Genomic DNA, 22,759 nt, shown 5'->3' on the forward strand with positions numbered 1-22,759 from the left:
TTGTCAAGACCAAGAAAAGTCATGTCTGTTGTTTCCCCAACTGCTGGAAAAGTGAAGGGGGTTAGCTCCAAATTTAGCAACAATGGGTTAGCCTAACCTGTCAACGCTAAAGAGATAAATAGCGAACAGAGAAATGTGTGGCTGCTGAGACTCCTGACTTTTACTGAAGCCTGCTCTGAATGGGCTTTTGACTTTCAGGGAGTATTTTATGTTCACCTCAGGTTTTGGACCTTTGACCATATTTAACATAGACATCCAACATCATAACAGTATAAAAATAACAGAAAATCACAAGGAGCATAATATGTTCCCTTTAAAACATAACTGATAGGATGATGCAAAATAGTGCTAAGCGTGCACTACCTGGGAGTGAAATTCATGTATAACAAATGACTGAAATAAGTGACTTAAGTAGGAGCATAACTATGTCACTCATCGTTTGGGGTATGAAACACACAAATGGGCCATTTGCCCAATCTAAGCCTGCCAGTTCCATATAGACAGGTACTTGTTGGAAGGCTTCACAACAGCTTGTATACCAAATACAACATACTGCATACCATAAATGTAACAAGTGTCCTCCTAAGTAGCTATAGAATATTAGCATTAATCAGAAAATAGGCTATGACTAACACCAAATCCATAATGTATATTTTAGACTTCAGTGCATTAATATTTTAATGAAATACAAAGAACATTATTTGTAGTCATTTGATTTATTAATATGATAAATATTGAAGCTGAACTTCAATCTCAAAAGTATAGCTGATCCTCAAAGCTAAGGCTGACGAAATAGAGATTACACCAATAATAAATGACAGATATGTTTTTAATTTGTATGCATTCTTTTTAGTTTATTTTAGCATTCAATATGGTAGAGTCTTTCAACACTTTGAAATAAAAATGGATGTTTAGCCTAGTGTGTTGCGGGGTTAAGTCTCAGATCACACTTGGACTCCTTTTTATGTAGCGAGGATTTGACTTGACGTTCAGTTCCTCAACAACGCAATAGACTACTTTATGTACCAAAAAATGTATTGCATCCTGTCCGCACGCACAAATGTTGCTTCATAATTATGTGTTCTAACTGACCTTAGATAGAACAGGGTTTGTCAGGGAGTGCCTAATCACAATTATGGTCTATTATAATGTCTTTTCTGCTATTTACATTTTTCAGGTTCTCTACCATCAAAGGGTCTTGGGGAAGTTTTGTGGCCAAGAAAATTCCACGGATTACCCCGGCAAAGAGCCAATCATTTCTCCAGGCAACATATTGACTCTCATATTCCAAACGAGTGACTCCACACAACAGCGCCAACAGCACACTGGGTTCTCTGCGACATACAAGGCAATAGGTAGTTTTTCCAGTCACTTACCTCTTCCTACCAATGCATTACATCCCTCCAGTCTTCAAGAGACATACCACCTAAAAACATAATTAACATGGTGCTTTTCCAGGCAATATGGTCAGTAAAGTTAAAATCATCAAACATACTGTAGATAACTGAATTGTCTCTCTATGATGATCTTGTGTTGATCAGCTCAATGACCTTCTCATTATCAGACATTGATGAGTGTTCAAAAACGGACACTGGAGATGGCTCAGGTCCACTCTGCTCTCAGATCTGCGTCAACACCCAGGGCTCCTACCGCTGCTCCTGCCAGCATGGTTACAAGCTTCATTTAGACCAGCACACATGTGTGTGTGAGTGCTGCATCAGTAAATACAAGTTTCTTAATGTGTGGCATCTTGTGAAGCTCAGTAGTTAGAGTAGGGCTTTAGTGCTGTTGAGTCAATGTAAAAAATAATTTTCATTTTGGGGTGAACTACTTCATCTCTTCAATTTATTGCATGAATATTTGCCACAATAACATTTGTTTTTATTGCCTATCCAGTATCCTGTGTTGACTGTATATTTGACAAGCTTGAGGATCGTCTGTCCAGTCCAGGGTACCCTCACCCCTCACCTCCTTTTCTGTCCTGCAAGTACATCATTTCTGTAGAGCCCAGATTCGCTGTCACTCTTAACTTCACTGACAACGTCCACATTAAGAGTGCAGACACTCAGCAAGGTCCCAGCTGCAGGCTGCAGGTAATGACAATAGGCTTCTTTTAACAAATAAAAAATAATAAGATGGCTATACTGATAGTCCTTGATGTACATAAGGAAACTTTCTACTACCCCTCCCCACATAGGTGACCATCCCAGACGGACCTACCAAGAAGCCGTGTAGCGAAAAGAGACCAGGTCTGATAGCTACAAAGTCTAGCACTGTCAGGTTGGACTACCACACTGATGTTGAAGGCCTGAGCTATAGCTGGAGCCTGGACTACAGCACACATGGTGAGGGATGGAGAGAAAGAGACATGGTTTCCAGGTTTATTCACAGTAAGCTGGGCACATTAATCAACGTTAACATTTAACATCAATTTAGGGCTTAGCTCAGCTACTTTTAGTCCTGACATAACTAAAAAATGACAAAGAGGTTGTCAAACAGAGGTTTGCTGCTCTCACGGAAACGGCTGATTGTCAAGTTTGCTGCACCTGAAGAGGACAGTAATCTTACCTCTGGTCTTGTTTTTCTGGAGGTACTATCCAGGAGTTTAACAATGTGGCTTACAGGAAACAGCACCGTTTCATGCAGAATCAGAGAGACACAAGTCCTTATTTAAAGGATATGGCTGGAAATTATATATTTTTCTTATTGTCAACAAATATCATGTGCTGAGCCAAAACAACAATGAATCGATCCTATCTACACGTATTGTGTGCGTATCCAAAGTCTTACATATCTTATTCCTCTGTGCAGTAGACTTCTGTTGTTGTCAAAAAACTATTATACGACACATAGTTCCTACCAAGCAATCAACTAGACATTAAGAACATGCTCAAATCAGCATGACAGCACACCTAGCCATGCTCAAATGAAAAAAGCCTCATCACTAAAAATATTACTCCACCATTCATTAGAACTACAGACCATGATATCGCGCTAACAACCGTCATTTCTGGTTAGATGACTGGTGATTGATTTGAATTATGGAGATATGTGAACTTGGCAAACTTGTTTTTTTCTTATGTCATTTTCAGCCGTAACTGTAACGTTTGAAGATAAACAGTTAAACACGGTGGTCTGACCTATCTGACATTACTGCTGTGCTTATTTTATGTACGGTGTTGCTTTGCTAGTGTCTTTGGTTTGTTTGTTTGTTTACGGGACTCGGCGCAAGCGCCTCGTTCCTGACCGCATCACTGTTGTGCCAACAATGACGGTAAAGCACACCCTCGAGTGTAATATTGCTTGATTAAGAACACATCATTGAGCCACACTAATGCACTGGGTGACATGTTCCTTCGCCATGAAGAGTTTGGGCATGGTAGTTTGTTTAGAAATGGCTCCAAAGACTAATAACAGCGATTCCGTTTTCAGTCTTCGGACAGTAGTTCTGTGTAAAGCGGGCGACACTGCGCTCGCATGGGAACGCGATTCCATTTACAGTGCTTTGCTAGCTTGTTGTGCTACATATTATTACCTCTTGACTTTGTACTACATTGTACATTTCCCAAAAAACTTTAGAACAAAGTCAAGAGGTTATGATTTGTACCACAACAATCGAGTAAAGAACTGTGAATGGAACCACACACTCAGTAGCATCCACCTGCAGGGACTGGAGGGCAACAACTGTATGGGGCATGGCTACATAATGTGTGACGCAGTAGGGGGGGGTGAGGGTACACTGACTGACCACCTCAGTGTGGCGATGTAGAGCTGGTCAGTAATTGGAGCCCAGCTAACCAGCCATGAGCAGCTGCCATCAGACTCTCTGTGTCCATACTGAGGACAGGCAGACAGTCCCGTGGAGCTTTACCAGTCACTGTAAACACATTCAAGGCCCTTTGTAAAAGTTTCTATGTGGTATCTGTGTTGTAGCTGAGCTAGTGGCTCTCCTACAAGAGGTTCTCTGGTGTGTGTGTGTGCCTGTGGGGGGTTGTCAGTATGTGGCTGTAGCCCTGCTGTTTATCATGGTTAATGTTACCGTTGTTAGCCCTAACACCACCAGCTGCTCTGTGCGAGAGGCACAAACTGAAGCTATGGTTAGCCAATGTTCTGATATTTATACTTGGTGTGGCAGCTGAAGTAGACCTCAGGGTCTTGCCTAATATGTCATGGCAATGACCGTGTTCATTTAAGGACGGGCAGAGAATTTGACTGAACTGAATTTTCAAATCCATGCAGACACAAATAAGCTAATTTTGACCAGAAAAGGCAGTTTTTACATACAATGTGTATTATTGGAAAAATCGCCTGCATTAAAATCATATGCCAAAATAAGCATATGTGATTATGTATACAGTGTAAAAAGAAAAGATCAGAAATTATATAGTGTGTATTTACCCCTTAAGAAAGTCACATAAACAATTCCCAAGGTGGACCCTTTGGCTGCAGTCAGTTAATAAGATTTCATCCAAGTTACTGGTGCTATTTTCAAAATATTCTGGCACTCAGTGAAAAATCTTGTTGCCAAATGTACTGTATGGTCGAAGCTGGTATAGCTGTGTAACAGTGTACATTGAGCTGGTGATTAGTGTGTGGTTGTCATGGTTTTTCTAGAGGTCAAGTGTCCATTTCCTGGGACTTTGGCTAAAGGAAGGTTCACCCCTGTCCTAAGTGAATATTTCTACAGAGACTTCATCCATGTGACCTGTGACCAGGGATACAAACTAATGAAGGTTAGATGTTTTTTCTTTTCTTTCACTGTTCATTTGCACCAAATGAAGACACTGCTAACAAACATACAAACATTCGTCCAATATATTACATTCTGTCAATCCACTCTATTTTTCAGGATGGTCTAGAGATCAAGAAATTCTCTGCCATGTGTCAAAGCAATGGACAGTGGCACCCATCTCTGCCAGAATGCCAAAGTATGTTTGTTTTGAGCACAATTCATTTTTAAAGTGTGATTCCACAATACACAAGACAATCATTTTCCTGTGTCTCACTGACCAAATATGGATATGTCCTTGTTTTGTTCTTCTGCAGTAATTGATTGTGGAGAACCCGAACCATTGCTGAATGGATGGTTGACCTTCCATTCTGGCCGTTCTGTGGTTCATTATCACTGTAATGAACCATTTTACTCTCTTGGGGGCATAAATAGTGAGACATTCATACATATTATTCCAAAAATAATACTATTAATAAAAACTTGATTACACAAATATTAAAAATGTATAGCTTAACTAAAAATAAATGCTATTTTCTTGTACCCGCTTGCCCTCAGTTAGCCTAACCTGTGAAGCAGACGGAAAGTGGAGATCCAACCACGATGTTGTTGTCACTCCAACATGCATACCAGGTATTGCTCTGTCGCCAAAATAAAACCCTGTGATACCTAATCTAGGACTCTTTACTTAAAACATGAAGTATTTGCCTGTGTGAACCTAATTTATGTCTGTCCCATCCAGTCTGTGGCCAGCCAACAAAACTCATCTCTGCCTATCAGAGGATCATTGGGGGAAGTGAAGCTCCAGAGGATACTATCCCATGGCAAGTGTTACTGAACGTAGATGGAAGAAGAGGAGGTGGCATGGTGATTAGAGACCGCTGGGTTATGACTGCAGCTCATAATCTAATACATAATGGAGAGAAAGCATCAAATGAAACAGTGCGGGTAAGAGTGATGCCATAGATGTTATGTACATACTGTTTGCACTTTTTAATAGTGTCATACCAGTACCATTTATACTGGTTCTTCTGTTATTTAATACTATACTGACACATACCATTGCACATATATTATACATATTTTTATTAGAAATTTTTACTTTTATTTATTGTATTCCTTATGTATTCCCATTTCTATTCCTTTACAAATCTATGCTGCTTTGTGACTGCGATTTCCCCACAGGGATAAATAAAGATCGATCAATCAATTGATCATTCTATCTGTTAATCGATCAATCAACCTATCTATCTATCTATCTATCTATCTGTCTGTCTGTCTGTCTGTCTACATACCCAGTGCGTCCATGTTTTTGAATTGACATTTATTTCCTTTTTATGCTGTTGATTTGCAGATTTTCATGGGAGTTAATGAGGTCAAAGAATACGACTCCCCTCCCCCTGTGTATGCTGACTCAATCCATGTTCACCCTCATTACAACAACCCCAGCGGTGTTGACTTCAACAATGATATTGCCTTGATCAAACTGCAAAACCAGATCACATTCAACTCATCTATAATGCCAATATGTTTGCCAGCAGAGGGTGCCACATACGTCACTGGCATGATGGGGTAAAGAAATAACTAAGGGGTTTTCAGTGCATAATGCTATATAATCCTTATATATATATATATTTTACAGTATTTAGTATTTTCTTTGTAGGTATTTTGTGAACTATGTTGCCTGCATGTGAATCTTGTCCAGCTTCTAGATAGGAGTTCACAAAACTGTCTGTACTACATGTTTTTCAGACTGGTGTCAGGATTAGGCCTCACAGAAACTGCTGGCAGACGGATTTTAACAAATAAGCTGAAGTACGTGCAACTCCCTGTGGTCAGCCAGCAGACATGCATTGATTCAATCAATTTTCTGAAGAGGACAAGGAACCATGTGCCATCTGTGTCAAGTAACATGTTTTGTGCTGGAGTCCCAGAAGGTGGAAAAGACTCCTGCCAAGGTGACAATGGAGGCCCCTTTGCTCTGGAGGACAATGGACGATTCTGGGCTGCAGGGATTGTCAGCTGGGGGGTTGACTGCGGAAAGCCAGGCAAATATGGAGTCTATACCAGAGTCGCCAACTACCTGGACTGGATCAAAAAGACCATGCAGGAGAACTGAATGTACAGTAATTCATTACAATGATGTGAAGATGTTGATGATGATGTGATGATCAAAACAAAAGTAAAAGCCAAGGCATTTACAATAAAATCAGAAAAAAAATAATTTTGTTCTAAATGTACTCTTGTGTAAAGTTAATGCGTACATGTGTGTCAAGAAGAGCTATGAATAAAGTTCTTCCACTGACAATAAAACACAATTTTAATTATAGTCATAAATCTTTTCTCTCGTAACGATGAATTAGTATCCACTTCATCTCCTTCCTACCAACTTGCTATTTGTCTTTCACTCTAGCACTGGCTTGAACTATGTATATTGTTATTAACTACTGTGTATGTCTACAATATACTGCGAGTACTAGTTACTTAATTTCTAGTGGTGAACCTACAAAGACAGTAGGCTTTCCCTCCATTGGCTTTTTGGGTCTGCAAACAAACTCCTCATTCTCCTAGTTTGATTTCACTACAACTCATGCTTGCATTTATTTTTGCCAAGACAAGCAAAGCCAAATACTGGGGATAAGAGTCCATTGCAAAATACTACTAGCTACAGCCACCTGACATTAATGGTCCATTTGAGCATGAGAAATTTCTCCTGAAACAGCACATCAGTTCACACAGAGATAAACTTGTTCCAGACATGAGGTGGACCTACTGTATTATCTGGTAAGTTTGATCTTATTTTTAACCCAGCATGTTTCAAGTTTTAAAGATATTTTCCTTTTTCATGAATTTCATTATTATTATTATTATGATCATTATTTTCAAAAATGTGTAGTACCTACTATACATGTGAAACCACTTATAATATGTCATCATTCCTGCATTATGCATTGTTGACAATCAGTGTTCTAGATATGTAGTTTTTATGGTTGACTGAGAAATCAATTTCTCAGAATAGGGAAAACCACAGCAATCTTATGTGGTTGCAAAGGTAAAAAAGTGATTGTGTCACTGTGTTTGTTCTTTTTCTGTTTGCATCAACTTTGGACTGGCAAGTTCCAACTCTCTCTGTTTATGCACCTTTCTAGGTTTCTGTATGCGTCAGTATGTGAGTGCTGGCGGCTGCACTGCTCTGAGCCTGTAATACATGGGGAGGTCCGGTCCCCGCAGTATCCCCAGCCTTACCCTCCCAACCTGCTGAAGCAATGGGACCTCTGGGTTCCCGAGGGCCACCAGATCCAGCTGTCCCTAACACACCTGGATATTAAAGTGTCTGCAGGCTGCTATCAAGACTCTCTTACAGTCAGAGCCATACTGAGACCTAAGATTAGATAATATTCCAAGCAATAGATCAATGTTTTTGAACCCAGATTTTAGTTGAATATTTATTTCTTCACTTTGACTTGATGACTGGCACAAATTGAGGTCTTGAATTGGAACCATTGACTCCGTCATCAACTACAAATCTTAGTAGGACAACTCTAAAAGTGTATCTGTTTCTTCATCGTAATATACTGTAAACCATGTCTGCGTGTTCACATGGCTGCAGGCTATGAATACTTATTTTAAAGGGGATGTATCATCCACATTTCAAGGTCTATATTTATATTTTGGGACACTACTGGTATAACTGCATGATTTGCAGCTCAAAAAATTCCTCATTTATTTTAAGCTGGCCCTTTACGCAGCCCCTCGGTGTAGCCTGTCTTAAACAGGTCGTTTTAGCTCCTGGCTCTTTGAGGCCCCCCTCCTGATGAGCCCACTCTGTTCTGATTGGGTAGCGGCTCTGGAAGACACGTAAACAAACAGTAGTAGTAGAATTTCACTTTTCTTTACTGGAAATGGAAACTTCTTAAATACATCCAGTGTTTCCCCTATAATTGTACAACAAGAACCCCCTCCAGGCCAAAAAATATTTTTTTAATGCCAAAAATAATGCCAAATATCCATTCATTCGGAAATTAATAGCATTTGGGAGCCTCTGTACAGTGCTGTTCTGAAACATGAGTTAACCTCTGTGTCATTGCCTGGGAAACTCTTGCTAGCGTAGCTCATTTTAAGGAATAGGGCAGTGTGTAATATGTGTGCGTAGCGGATGAGTGAGCAATTGAGTGATAGAGCGAGTGGCAGAAAAATGACGGTGAATGCGAGTGGGGGAAAGGAAAAGGTTAGCAGTGCGTTTGTAGTCTGGCAGTAAATGTACAGTATAGACTACAGTGCGTCAGTTAATAAATGTGGCAGCTTGTCAAGACCAAGAAAAGTCATGTCTGTTGTTTCCAAAACTTCTGGAAAAGTGAAGGGGGTTAGCTCCAAATTTAGCAACAATGGGTTAGCCTAACCTGTCAACGCTAAAGAGATAAATAGCAAACGGAGAAATGTGTGGCTGCTGAGACTCCTGACTTTTACTGAAGCCTGCTCTGAATGGGCTTTTGACTTTCAGGGAGTATTTTATGTTCACCTCAGGTTTTGGACCTTTGACCATATTTAACATAGACATCCAACATCATAACAGTATAAAAATAACAGAAAATCACAAGGAGCATAATATGTTCCCTTTAAAACATAACTGATAGGATGATGCAAAATAGTGCTAAGCGTGCACTAGCTGGGAGTGAAATTCATGTATAACAAATGACTGAAATAAGTGACTTAAGTAGGAGCATAACTATGTCACTCATCGTTTGGGGTATGAAACACACAAATGGGCCATTTGCCCAATCTAAGCCTGCCAGTTCCATATAGACAGGTACTTGTTGGAAGGCTTCACAACAGCTTGTATACCAAATACAACATACTGCATACCATAAATGTAACAAGTGTCCTCCTAGTAGCTATAGAATATTAGCATTAATCAGAAAATAGGCTATGACTAACACCAAATCCATAATGTATATTTTAGACTTCAGTGCATTAATATTTTAATGAAATACAAAGAACATTATTTGTAGTCATTTGATTTATTAATATGATAAATATTGAAGCTGAACTTCAATCTCAAAAGTATAGCTGATCCTCAAAGCTAAGGCTGACGAAATAGAGATTACACCAATAATAAATGACAGATATGTTTTTAATTTGTATGCATTCTTTTTAGTTTATTTTAGCATTCAATATGGTAGAGTCTTTCAACACTTTGAAATAAAAATGGATGTTTAGCCTAGTGTGTTGCAGGGTTAAGTCTCAGATCACACTTGGACTCCTTTTTATGCAGCGAGGATTTGACTTGACGTTCAGTTCCTCAACAACACAATAGACTACTTTATGTACCAAAAAATGTATTGCATCCTGTCCGCACGCACAAACGTTGCTTCATAATTATGTGTTCTAACTGACCTTAGATAGAACAGGGTTTGTCAGGGAGTGCCTAATCACAATTATGGTCTATTATAATGTCTTTTTTGCTCTTTACATTTTTCAGGTTCTCTACCATCAAAGGGTCTTGGGGAAGTTTTGTGGCCAAGAAAATTCCACGGATTACCCCGGCAAAGAGCCAATCATTTCTCCAGGCAACATATTGACTCTCATATTCCAAACAAGTGACTCCACACAACAGCGCCAACAGCACACTGGGTTCTCTGCGACATACAAGGCAATAGGTAGTTTTTCCAGTCACTTACCTCTTCCTACCAATGCATTACATCCCTCCAGTCTTCAAGAGACATACCACCTAAAAACATAATTAACATGGTGCTTTTCCAGGCAATATGGTCAGTAAAGTTAAAATCATCAAACATACTGTAGATAACTGAATTGTCTCTCTATGATGATCTTGTGTTGATCAGCTCAATGACCTTCTCATTATCAGACATTGATGAGTGTTCAAAAACGGACACTGGAGATGGCTCAGGTCCACTCTGCTCTCAGATCTGCGTCAACACCCAGGGCTCCTACCGCTGCTCCTGCCAGCATGGTTACAAGCTTCATTTAGACCAGCACACATGTGTGTGTGAGTGCTGCATCAGTAAATACAAGTTTCTTAATGTGTGGCATCTTGCTCAGTTAGAGCAGGGCTTTAGTGCTGTTGAGTCAATGTAAAAAATAATTTTCATTTTGGGGTGAACTACTTCATCTCTTCAATTTATTGCATGAATATTTGCCACAATAACATTTGTTTTTATTGCCTATCCAGTATCCTGTGTTGACTGTATATTTGACAAGCTTGAGGATCGTCTGTCCAGTCCAGGGTACCCTCACCCCTCACCTCCTTTTCTGTCCTGCAAGTACATCATTTCTGTAGAGCCCAGATTCGCTGTCACTCTTAACTTCACTGACAACGTCCACATTAAGAGTGCAGACACTCAGCAAGGTCCCAGCTGCAGGCTGCAGGTAATGACAATAGGCTTCTTTTAACAAATAAAAAATAATAAGATGGCTATACTGATAGTCCTTGATGTACATAAGGAAACTTTCTACTACCCCTCCCCACATAGGTGACCATCCCAGACGGACCTACCAAGAAGCCGTGTAGCGAAAAGAGACCAGGTCTGATAGCTACAAAGTCTAGCACTGTCAGGTTGGACTACCACACTGATGTTGAAGGCCTGAGCTATAGCTGGAGCCTGGACTACAGCACACATGGTGAGGGATGGAGAGAAAGAGACATGGTGTTTCCAGGTTTATTCACAGTAAGCTGGGCACATTAATCAACGTTAACATTTAACATCAATTTAGGGCTTAGCTCAGCTACTTTTAGTCCTGACATAACTAAAAAATGACAAAGAGGTTGTCAAACAGAGGTTTGCTGCTCTCACGGAAACGGCTGATTGTCAAGTTTGCTGCACCTGAAGAGGACAGTAATCTTACCTCTGGTCTTGTTTTTCTGGAGGTACTATCCAGGAGTTTAACAATGTGGCTTACAGGAAACAGCACCGTTTCATGCAGAATCAGAGAGACACAAGTCCTTATTTAAAGGATATGGCTGGAAATTATATATTTTTCTTATTGTCAACAAATATCATGTGCTGAGCCAAAACAACAATGAATCGATCCTATCTACACGTATTGTGTGCGTATCCAAAGTCTTACATATCTTATTCCTCTGTGCAGTAGACTTCTGTTGTTGTCAAAAAACTATTATACAACACATAGTTCCTACCAAGCAATCAACTAGACATTAAGAACATGCTCAAATCAGCATGACAGCACACCTAGCCATGCTCAAATGAAAAAAGCCTCATCACTAAAAATATTACTCCACCATTCATTAGAACTACAGACCATGATATCGCGCTAACAACCGTCATTTCTGGTTAGATGACTGGTGATTGATTTGAATTATGGAGATATGTGAACATGGCAAACTTGTTTTTTTCTTATGTCATTTTCAGCCGTAACTGTAACGTTTGAAGATAAACAGTTAAACACGGTGGTCTGACCTATCTGACATTACTGCTGTGCTTATTTTATGTACGGTGTTGCTTTGCTAGTGTCTTTGGTTTGTTTGTTTGTTTACGGGACTCGGCGCAAGCGCCTCGTTCCTGACCGCATCACTGTTGTGCCAACAATGACGGTAAAGCACACCCTCGAGTGTAATATTGCTTGATTAAGAACACATCACTGAGCCACACTAATGCACTGGGTGACATGTTCCTTCGCCATGAAGAGTTTGGGCATGGTAGTTTGTTTAGAAATGGCTCCAAAGACTAATAACAGCGATTCCGTTTTCAGTCTTCGGACAGTAGTTCTGTGTAAAGCGGGCGACACTGCGCTCGCATGGGAACGCGATTCCATTTACAGTGCTTTGCTAGCTTGTTGTGCTACATATTATTACCTCTTGACTTTGTACTACATTGTACATTTCCCAAAAAACTTTAGAACAAAGTCAAGAGGTTATGATTTGTACCACAACAATCGAGTAAAGAACTGTGAATGGAACCACACACTCAGTAGCATCCACCTGCAGGGACTGGAGGGCAACAACTGTATGGGGCATGGCTACATAATGTGTGACGCAGTAGGGGGGGGTGAGGGTACACTGACTGACCACCTCAGTGTGGCGATGTAGAGCTGGTCAGTAATTGGAGCCCAGCTAACCAGCCATGAGCAGCTGCCATCAGACTCTCTGTGTCCATGCTGAGGACAGGCAGACAGTCCTGTGGAGCTTTACCAGTCACTGTAAACACATTCAAGGCCCTTTGTAAAAGTTTCTATGTGGTATCTGTGTTGTAGCTGAGCTAGTGGCTCTCCTACAAGAGGTTCTCTGGTGTGTGTGTGTGCCTGTGGGGGGTTGTCAGTATGTGGCTGTAGCCCTGCTGTTTATCATGGTTAATGTTACCGTTGTTAGCCCTAACACCACCAGCTGCTCTGTGCGAGAGGCACAAACTGAAGCTATGGTTAGCCAATGTTCTGATATTTATACTTGGTGTGGCAGCTGAAGTAGACCTCAGGGTCTTGCCTAATATGTCATGGCAATGACCGTGTTCATTTAAGGACGGGCAGAGAATTTGACTGAACTGAATTTTCAAATCCATGCAGACACAAATAAGCTAATTTTGACCAGAAAAGGCAGTTTTTACATACAATGTGTATTATTGGAAAAATCGCCTGCATTAAAATCATATGCCAACATAAGCATATGTGATTATGTATACAGTGTAAAAAGAAAAGATCAGAAATTATATAGTGTGTATTTACCCCTTAAGAAAGTCACATAAACAATTCCCAAGGTGGACCCTTTGGCTGCAGTCAGTTAATAAGATTTCATCCAAGTTACTGGTGCTATTTTCAAAATATTCTGGCACTCAGTGAAAAATCTTGTTGCCAAATGTACTGTATGGTCGAAGCTGGTATAGCTGTGTAACAGTGTACATTGAGCTGGTGATTAGTGTGTGGTTGTCATGGTTTTTCTAGAGGTCAAGTGTCCATTTCCTGGGACTTTGGCTAAAGGAAGGTTCACCCCTGTCCTAAGTGAATATTTCTACAGAGACTTCATCCATGTGACCTGTGACCAGGGATACAAACTAATGAAGGTTAGATGTTTTTTCTTTTCTTTCACTGTTCATTTGCACCAAATGAAGACACTGCTAACAAACATACAAACATTCGTCCAATATATTACATTCTGTCAATCCACTCTATTTTTCAGGATGGTCTAGAGATCAAGAAATTCTCTGCCATGTGTCAAAGTAATGGACAGTGGCACCCATCTCTGCCAGAATGCCAAAGTATGTTTGTTTTGAGCACAATTCATTTTTAAAGTGTGATTCCACAATACACAAGACAATCATTTTCCTGTGTCTCACTGACCAAATATGGATATGTCCTTGTTTTGTTCTTCTGCAGTAATTGATTGTGGAGAACCCGAACCATTGCTGAATGGATGGTTGACCTTCCATTCTGGCCGTTCTGTGGTTCATTATCACTGTAATGAACCATTTTACTCTCTTGGGGGCATAAATAGTGAGACATTCATACATATTATTCCAAAAATAATACTATTAATAAAAACTTGATTACACAAATATTAAAAATGTATAGCTTAACTAAAAATAAATGCTATTTTCTTGTTCCCGCTTGCCCTCAGTTAGCCTAACCTGTGAAGCAGACGGAAAGTGGAGATCCAACCACGATGTTGTTGTCACTCCAACATGCATACCAGGTATTGCTCTGTCGCCAAAATAAAACCCTGTGATACCTAATCTAGGACTCTTTACTTAAAACATGAAGTATTTGCCTGTGTGAACCTAATTTCTGTCTGTCCCATCCAGTCTGTGGCCAGCCAACAAAACTCATCTCTGCCTATCAGAGGATCATTGGGGGAAGTGAAGCTCCAGATGATACTATCCCATGGCAAGTGTTACTGAATGTAGATGGAAGAAGAGGAGGTGGCATGGTGATTGGAGACCGCTGGGTTATGACTGCAGCTAATAATGTAATATATAATGGAGAGAAAGCATCAAATGAAACAGTGCGGGTAAGAGTGATGCCATAGATGTTATGTACATACTGTTTGCACTTTTTAATAGTGTCATACCAGTACCATTTATACTGGTTCTTCTGTTATTTAATACTATACTGACACATACCATTGCACATATATTATACATATTTTTATTAGAAATTTTTACTTTTATTTATTGTATTCCTTATATATTCCCATTTCTATTCCTTTACAAATCTATGCTGCTTTGTGACTGCGATTTCCCCACAGGAATAAATAAAGATCGATCAATCAATTGATCATTCTATCTGTTAATTGATCAATCAACCTATCTATCTATCTATCTATCTATCTATCTATCTGTCTATCTGTCTGTCTGTCTGTCTGTCTACATACCCAGTGCGTCCATGTTTTTGAATTGACATTTATTTCCTCTTTATGCTGTTGATTTGCAGATTTTCATGGGACTTAATGATCTCGAAGAATTCAAGGACTCCCCTGTGTATGCTGACTCAATCTATGTTCACCCTGATTACAACAACCCCAGCCATGTAGACTTCAACAATGATATTGCCTTGATCAAACTACAAAACCAGATCACATTCAGCTCATCTGTAATGCCATTATGTTTGCCAGCAGAGGGTGCCACATACGTCACTGGCATGATGGGGTAAAGAAATAACTAAGGGGTTTTCAGTGCATAATGCTATATAATCCTTTTATATATATATATTTTACAGTATTTAGTATTTTCTTTGTAGGTATTTTGTGAACTATGTTGCCTGCATGTGAATCTTGTCCAGCTTCTAGATAGGAGTTCACAAAACTGTCTGTACTACATGTTTTTCAGACTGGTGTCAGGATTAGGCCTCACAGAAACTGCTGGCAGACGGATTTTAACAAATAAGCTGAAGTACGTGCAACTCCCTGTGGTCAGCCAGCAGACATGCATTGATTCAATCAATTTTCTGAAGAGGACAAGGAAATATGTGCCATCTGTGTCAAGTAACATGTTTTGTGCTGGAGTCCCAGACGGTGGAAAAGGCTCCTGCCAAGGTGACAGTGGAGGCCCCTTTGCTCTGGAGGACAATGGACGATTCTGGGCTGCAGGGATTGTCAGCTGGGGGGTCGACTGCGGAAGGCCTGGCAGATATGGAGTCTATACCAGAGTCACCAACTACCTGGACTGGATCAAAAAGACCATGCAGGAGAACTGAATTTACTGTATTTCATCACAAAGTCAGTAAAACAAATATGGAAGAATAACTTGGCTCATAGCTCTTCTTGCTGTGTCATCCAACTTACAATAAAATGATGAGGTTTAGACAGCACTTGGGCAGCCAGATGGTTGATAAGCCTAATAATTCTGTTTTGAAGTCTATTTTGCATAAATTGCAGTAAATTCATCTTTGAACACTAAAGTATGACATAGTGCTGTTAACAACCAACCAACAGCCAGCTGTCAGAAATAGTAGGCTACCTCTTGTATCAGAGGTCACTTAGTCACACAATGCATGTTTTGTAAATGAATGAAAGTCTATGAAGCTCACCAGCATTCATTATTTATGTATTACATCAGTCCCACTTATGGGAGCCCGCAGGAGGAATTATGATTGATAAACACTTATATTTGCTTATAACTACATTAGAGTGTGTTATAAACCATTTATTAAGTGTTTATATTCTGCTTATAAATGCTAAAAATAAAGTGTTACCCTACACATTGTAGTCATTTGATCCAATTATTAAAAAAAATGAAAATGTTAAAATATAAATTATGGCAGCTTTAAAAATCACATTTCCCTAACGTCACTCAGTGTGACATTTGTTTTTCACTTTTGTTTTTGTGTGGATTAAATAAACAAGATATAGCTTGTTAATGGTGAGCTTTAGATGTGATTGTAGGCGGGTTTTGCAACTTTTGGACAGAGCCCGGCCACCCGTGTTTCCTGCCTTTATGCTAAGCTTAACTTACCCACTGCAACTGTGTGGTCGTCAGTCAGCCTACCAGTGGGTGCTCCATCTCCATGGGGTCGTTAATATGCCCGGTTTAGCACCAGAATAAGGTGATAAAGACGCTGCACTTGAAAACCTACTTGGATGGGCAACAAAAAGGTGAGATTTAAGCTTTGTCAGAGGTGTTTTCAAACAATATTTTTCAGTTTTACAAGTGAAAAGACAAATTGGATGAGACAGTCCCAAATGGGGCTATCATTAAACTAAACTCAGAGTGTTATCAAGCTCATTTTACGTAGCTAACGTTAGCTTATAGGCTCTTGGCAAGAAAGCGAATAAGTATATTTTTCAAAAATGTCTAACATTTCCTCTAAGAATTAATCATCATTAATTCATACATCAACTAAACTCCTAGCTGATTCATTCTAATAAATACAAATAAACCCTTTCTTGGAGTATAAAAAAAAAAGATTTTATCATGTGATCATAGTGAAAGAGGAACGTTGGCGCTTGTTTCCATAGTGACCCATGACCTGCTCCCTGCTGCTCTGTCATTGGACGGTTCTCTCTGCTCCATGGATGTATAAAGAGAACTGGATACAGGAAGAGCGCCGGGCTTTGAAGCAAATTTAACATCGTCCAAACCGTGTAACGTCACGTGATGCACAATGACCCAAGACGACTTTTTCCCATAGACTTACATTGTGAAAGAGACGTCTGTAAATCAACGGATACATTTTTTGAGCGTCACAACCCCAGCGAAATGACTTGTCTCACTATCATAATTTGATCCATTTGGTCCGATCACATTTCAAAAGCCTCGAAGAGCTGCACGATTGAATTATTTCATCCCCATTCAAGTTAGCTGGAGGGCTGAACCGGAAGTATCCGACTCGGCCGGCGAAAGTCATTACTGCGCTCGCTCTATGGGCCGCACAGATGCGGAAGCAATGCGGAAGTTGTTGAACCTTTTTGGCTTCATGCGCCACTCATGGCGCCACTGAGCAACTTTCATAGGAATGAACGGGGCCCCGCCTCCGATGCTGTATCCAGTTCTCTTTATATATCCATGATACAGTCATGTTCTGCTCACTTTCACTTTCTCTCCCCTGCTGCTGCATTACCACGCGCATGCGCCCAGCAGCGAGACACCTACGGCACAGGAGTATACTATCTCAAGAGTTAACTGTTAGATAATATTTAGGCTATAGATGTATGGCTGTTGTGCCTTTTCGATGAGTTGGGGAAAATGGTTAAAAATACTAAGCGTGTCGCAACACAATGAGCTGCCGTGAGTTGTTGAAATCAAAAGTGAAAGTCCGTTTGTGTTTGTGTGCTCTCGTAGTTATTTCACTTCATCCTGTTTTAACGTTACTCAATTTTTAAGTTATAAAAACATTCGTGATTCGTGATTCATGATGATGATGATGATGATTGAAGTAATTTTGTTTGGATACTTCATGGCGTGCGTTTCTGGTAAGCAGTATTGATGCAGCACTGAACAATTATTGTGCAAATACATTTACCTTCAGTTGACTATCAAGATCAGACATATTCATTTAATAGAAGCATTATTTCGGTAATGCTTTATTTTACTGGTCTGTGCAATTCCTAATAATTTACTTTGAAGTTCCCTGGAAAGACTGTAATGTGTCTCTTTTATACTGTAGGTAAATGGGGACAGTGTTCATTCTTTACACTTCCACTCACATTGAATCAAATTAACTTTTAATCTAGTCTATCCTAGAGTCTTTTAGTGCAGCAGGTATATGTAGAACAAAGTTTTTAAATAAATAACACACAACTAAATGAAAATAAGTCTCAGAACTCTGACTCATTTGAATCAAATTACATAGTTTTGTCCAGGAAGCTTTCAAGACATGATTAGGAGATAACAGAGCTGTATTTCATTTTAGTTTAATAGCAGTCTACTGTTATGAGTTGACTTTTCAGTAGGTTAAAGGTGGTTAACCTCCACAACATTCCTGTGAATAGTAAAAAGATAACATTTTAATTAAGATTGTATGTTAACCTTTTTAAGGAGTCTTTTTTAATTTGTTATCCGCCCCCTTGTATCACAGCTAATGGGGTTGCAGATGTGGTGCTGTCTTGCGCCCTGGTGGAGGAGGGAGTTGGACTGGGTGGAATGGGAGGAGGCTCTCACTTCACCCGGACTCCAGCCACTCTTGTCTTGAGAGATGTTGCAGTGGCTCCTGACGAATCCCTTGAGGCGCTCACGCCATTTGTCCCGCCCTCGATCGTTGATCCAGATGCCATCCTGTTTGAGGCCAAAGGTTTTTTCCTGCCTTGTCAACGTATAAAAGTTTGGTGTAATGTAAGAACAACCTGTGTTGAACTTCTCCGCTCATACTCTCCCCTCCATTTGTGGCAGTGTCATCACCGGACATCCCCAAGGCAGACGTGTTGCTCCACGCGGACTGCAATGAGCAGGAGGTGATGTGTGAAATAAGCCGTTACTCTCCTCGTGGCTCCCAGGAAGGTTCAGAACCAGCCTATTTTATGGTGTCCCTTAATGTGGAAGGAGTTGATTTCAGCACCTCAATGATTCTGCGGACTTTGACGCTAGAGAGGGACCAGTCAACCCTGATACAAAACAAACTGAGCCTGCCTCTTAGCCAGTCGGGAACTCTGCCAACTGAGGGTGAGATCCAGATTTAAAATCCCATCTCAGAGGAATGACTTAAAAGGTCTACTTTGTTTCAATACTCTTCCTCTGCCGTTACCTTTGCTTTCTGTCTCTTCAGTGATATTCCTGGTGTTTACCCCGGTAAAGTCTGTATCTGCCCCTCTGAGAGGTGATGTTCTCCTCAACTGTGGCTTCAAGCAGCAGGAGACACCCCTAGCGCAGGAAGTGGGCATTGAGTGGAGATTGCAGCATAGAGGAAAAGGACGGAAAGTGCTTGAGATGAAGACACGACTGGATGATTTAGAGGGGAGCACAGTGGGTAAGTGCTGTGTCAAGAGGTGTGCTTGGGCTTTACAGTTGTATCCAGGGTCTTTAGGAGGATTGAAGGAGGTGGGTAGTAGTTTGAGGAGATGGTAGTGATGGTGTGGAGGATGGTACATTAGCGCAACTTGGCTTCAGTGGCTTTGCAGTTTATGAACAAATAACTACAAATGGACTCTAAATGCTCATTTTTAATGAGGTTTTTGTGGACAATTTTGGCAAATGTTACCATCACAAAAGATGTTTTAGAAAATACAAATAAGTAAACCATTAGTATAATGTATCAGGGGAAGTAAAGACATTTATAAATGTGTAGTTTCAAATGTTTGCCACAAATTAACTTGCTATTGTACCATCATATTACCAAATGGATTAAATAGTAACAAAGATAGAGATTTGATTGTGAATTTGATCATGATCTTCATAGCAATGATTTCTAGTTCCTGACATCTTCAAGATATCAGTTCAATCAATATCTCTATGAGTCCTCTAAAACTTATGATACATGGGTAATCCAGATGTGTTAATTTTAAACATTTGATTCGGTGGATTGTTATGTTAGAGCACAAGCTCTGAAGCTATGTAGGCTTAACTTCATAAAATGGCACAAAAATAGAGACACAAATACAAAAAAGTACAAAGACACAAATAGAAAGGACATGAGGAGCACAGTAACCATCCCAGATAACACAATCATGTCTCTGTATGGCTGAAAGCTCCAGAACAAGCAAGTACGTTGACTTTGAGTTAAGATTATTTTGTTTTTTCCTGTCTCGTTTTCTGTCTTCAGTGAATGCTGAGAGGAGAGGCTCAAGCATCGATGCTGCCCTGGTTGTTAGTGAAGGTGACGCCTCTGCGACTCTGACCAAGCTAAAGGTTATGGATGAGGGGACCTACATCTGTACAGTCAGTATAGGCCTTTTCCATGCCCAGCAGGTCATTCAACTCCATATTATTCGTAAGTGCCATCCTAAACTGATTTCTCAATGCAGAAAAAATCCATGGCACATCTTCCAATTCTTCCTCTGTTGCTCTTCTTTTCAGAACCGCCCAGTGTTTCACTCTCAGAGGAGAAGTTGGTTTTGAAGTCGTCACCTCAGACACTGAGCTGCCACTGCAGTAAATACTACCCACTGGATGCTCAGGTCTGTTTAATGTAGCTGTTAACTAGTACAGCCTGCTATGTTATCCCTGCCATGCCATTAAATGGATTAGCAAAACACAAATCTCACAGGAAAATAGTTATTAAGTGTCTTAAAATATCACAAAGCTTGAGTGGATCATACAAGTAGAGATGACAAATACAGTATGTAAATCTATTAGACATTAGCCACCAGGTCAGATGTTTATTTGGTTGGATTTTGACTAAATGCATTTAAGTAAACCTTGAAGTAACTGTGCTGGCGGCACACTAATCTAGTGAAGAAACATGCGTCACAGCTCATAATCCTCCTCTCTCTTCCACCTTTCAGATGGAGTGGTTATCCCTCTCTCCTACAGACTCAGAACCCACTCTTTTTAAAGACCAGGGCTCTCTGTCCAGCCATCGGCAGCATGGCGACGGGAGTTACTCTCTGTCATCTCACCTCACTGTGCCCTCCGACATCTCCCCTGGAACTAAAATTACTTGCAAGGTGTCTCACCCTGCCCTGGACGCTCCTCTCTCTAACAGTGTGCTGGTAGAAAGTCCTGAACCAGGTATTTATGTGTGGCTGTTGTGAAATGTCAAAAGTATAGCTTTGCTGAAGGGAAACATACCTAAGTGTTGTTAAAGATATAGAAATCTTAAAATACCACATTTTTTTAGAAACAGTAATAATCATCATGTTTATTATTAAAATATTTTTTTTGCCTGAAGATTGTTGATTGTATTGATTACATTCAGTATACTGTATATCTTTCTACAAATCCTGCTCTCTCTGTCTTTCACTCTACAGATTCCTATTGGTGGGTTCTGGGCTTCTTGGTCATCACTGTGCTTTTCTTCTACCAGGTCATGAAATAGATTAGTAGATGTTCTAGTAGGTCATCCAGATCTGAAACTGAGCCCACAAAGTTTATGTTATAATGATTATGTCACTCTTGGATTACTGATTTCTTACTTCTTACTTCTAGCTGAGCTGGAAAATACAAACTTATGTCTGTAGATTATAACTGTATTTCAGTTTTTAGCTATATAATTTATGTGCTTTATTAAGTTGTTGTTGAGTGTTATCAGGGGTAAAGTTGCACTATACAAGTTTGGAGCTTGTTTCTTGTTTCCTTCTTCAGACTTTGCATAATCACACAAATTTTATTTGAAGGCAAATATTAAATCAATGGTACTGAAAATATTGATAATCTGAGACATACATCAGTAATGTATGGTCAGTAAATGATTATTGTTTTCTTGAATTTGAAGTGTTGCTTTCCTGTCCATGTTTTACTATTAATTACCCATCAGAAGTCTACAGAGTTGCATAAATCTTGCACCACAAGAATAACAAATACAACTGAAATTAGCAGTTATACAGCAACAGAGCGAGTAACAATAAAACATGAGACTGTGGGTCTGATTCTGACTGGATTACGTTATGCAGGTCTTGAACTGTTCATAATGCTACTGTGTGTACACTGAGAGTTAATGTGGGTTTATTTGTTCCACTCATCAGAATAGAGTGGAAAATTGGGCCATGCACTCGTTTGTTTGCTAGCTCTATTACCACTGGTATACTGTTAATTAGTGTCTTGGTTTAAAGCATTGTAAGTTTATTTTTGCACGAGAGGACTTATTTGTCATACTGTTTTCATTTGGTTCTTACTGACGCTATTTTAAATGTAGCATACACTGTATGCCTTGTTCTCTTTTTGTGTGTGGTGTAGATATTGTACTTTTCATTTCACAATGAAGGATTTTGTCTCTCAATATTAGTACATTTCTTTTTTTTTTTTTTACAACTGATTTAAGCTTTGTTGTAGATAAATCACAGACTTTCTCTTTAAAAAAAACAGAAAATTTTTGTCAGAATCATAATCTGTATGTTGGCATGATGAAGCTGAAGTGCACCAGTGGAGTAGACTGTGGATAAACATTTGTAAACAAGGTCTGAATTGGCCCATTATGTTAAGAAAATACAACAAAGGTCAGCATACAGTTCTGTTGATGATTTCTTTATTGGCATCAGCA

At 39.8% G+C, this 22,759-nt stretch overlaps 3 protein-coding genes across 7 annotated transcripts; all 3 read left to right on the forward strand.

Moving 5' to 3' along the window:
* The first annotated feature begins 1,321 nt into the window (after window positions 1-1,321).
* Window positions 1,322-6,981, forward strand: LOC121905032 (complement C1r subcomponent-like). The gene is made up of 10 exons (XM_042422962.1): window positions 1,322-1,705; window positions 1,897-2,093; window positions 2,198-2,345; window positions 4,615-4,733; window positions 4,850-4,928; window positions 5,047-5,163; window positions 5,288-5,362; window positions 5,472-5,677; window positions 6,084-6,301; window positions 6,482-6,981. The coding sequence occupies exons 1-10, from the start codon at window positions 1,546-1,548 to the stop codon at window positions 6,846-6,848; spliced, it is 1,686 nt and encodes a 561-aa protein (XP_042278896.1). The 5' UTR covers window positions 1,322-1,545; the 3' UTR covers window positions 6,849-6,981.
* Window positions 6,982-9,726: 2,745 nt separating this feature from the next.
* On the forward strand, window positions 9,727-16,359 carry LOC121905025 (complement C1r subcomponent-like). The gene is made up of 11 exons (XM_042422937.1): window positions 9,727-10,386; window positions 10,596-10,736; window positions 10,920-11,116; window positions 11,221-11,368; window positions 13,640-13,758; window positions 13,875-13,953; window positions 14,072-14,188; window positions 14,313-14,387; window positions 14,497-14,702; window positions 15,125-15,339; window positions 15,520-16,359. The coding sequence occupies exons 1-11, from the start codon at window positions 10,167-10,169 to the stop codon at window positions 15,884-15,886; spliced, it is 1,884 nt and encodes a 627-aa protein (XP_042278871.1). The 5' UTR covers window positions 9,727-10,166; the 3' UTR covers window positions 15,887-16,359.
* A 323-nt stretch (window positions 16,360-16,682) lies between these two features.
* On the forward strand, window positions 16,683-22,724 carry tapbpl (TAP binding protein like). 5 transcript variants are annotated; one of them, XM_042423011.1, is made up of 8 exons: window positions 16,683-16,784; window positions 18,707-18,919; window positions 19,018-19,287; window positions 19,391-19,591; window positions 20,384-20,551; window positions 20,638-20,738; window positions 21,066-21,291; window positions 21,531-22,724. In XM_042423011.1, exons 2-8 carry the CDS (start codon window positions 18,772-18,774, stop codon window positions 21,596-21,598), a joined length of 1,182 nt encoding a protein of 393 aa, XP_042278945.1. In that variant the 5' UTR covers window positions 16,683-16,784; window positions 18,707-18,771; the 3' UTR covers window positions 21,599-22,724. The 5 variants fall into 5 exon arrangements, with proteins under 5 accessions (XP_042278945.1, XP_042278942.1, XP_042278943.1 ...); XM_042423008.1 differs by lacking the exon at window positions 16,683-16,784 and adding an exon at window positions 17,391-18,101; XM_042423009.1 differs by lacking the exon at window positions 16,683-16,784 and adding an exon at window positions 17,391-17,916.
* Window positions 22,725-22,759: the final 35 nt, after the last annotated feature.

Source organism: Thunnus maccoyii, chromosome 10 (assembly GCF_910596095.1).
Source record: "Thunnus maccoyii chromosome 10, fThuMac1.1, whole genome shotgun sequence".
Taxonomy (NCBI): domain Eukaryota; kingdom Metazoa; phylum Chordata; class Actinopteri; order Scombriformes; family Scombridae; genus Thunnus; species Thunnus maccoyii.

Coding starts and splice junctions, on each gene's coding strand:
- tapbpl (XM_042423006.1), top strand. CDS start 17,706: ATGTTCTGCTCACTTTCACTTTCTCTCCCCTGCTGCTGCATTACCACG. Junction 17,791..18,721: donor GAGACACCTACGGCACAGGA/GTATACTATCTC, acceptor ATGGGGTTGCAG/ATGTGGTGCTGTCTTGCGCC. Junction 21,292..21,530: donor GGTAGAAAGTCCTGAACCAG/GTATTTATGTGT, acceptor TTCACTCTACAG/ATTCCTATTGGTGGGTTCTG.
- LOC121905025 (XM_042422937.1), top strand. CDS start 10,167: ATGGTCTATTATAATGTCTTTTTTGCTCTTTACATTTTTCAGGTTCTC. Junction 10,387..10,595: donor TGCGACATACAAGGCAATAG/GTAGTTTTTCCA, acceptor TCTCATTATCAG/ACATTGATGAGTGTTCAAAA. Junction 14,703..15,124: donor CATCAAATGAAACAGTGCGG/GTAAGAGTGATG, acceptor GTTGATTTGCAG/ATTTTCATGGGACTTAATGA.
- LOC121905032 (XM_042422962.1), top strand. CDS start 1,546: ATGACCTTCTCATTATCAGACATTGATGAGTGTTCAAAAACGGACACT. Junction 4,929..5,046: donor ATCTCTGCCAGAATGCCAAA/GTATGTTTGTTT, acceptor GTTCTTCTGCAG/TAATTGATTGTGGAGAACCC. Junction 5,164..5,287: donor CTCTCTTGGGGGCATAAATA/GTGAGACATTCA, acceptor GCTTGCCCTCAG/TTAGCCTAACCTGTGAAGCA.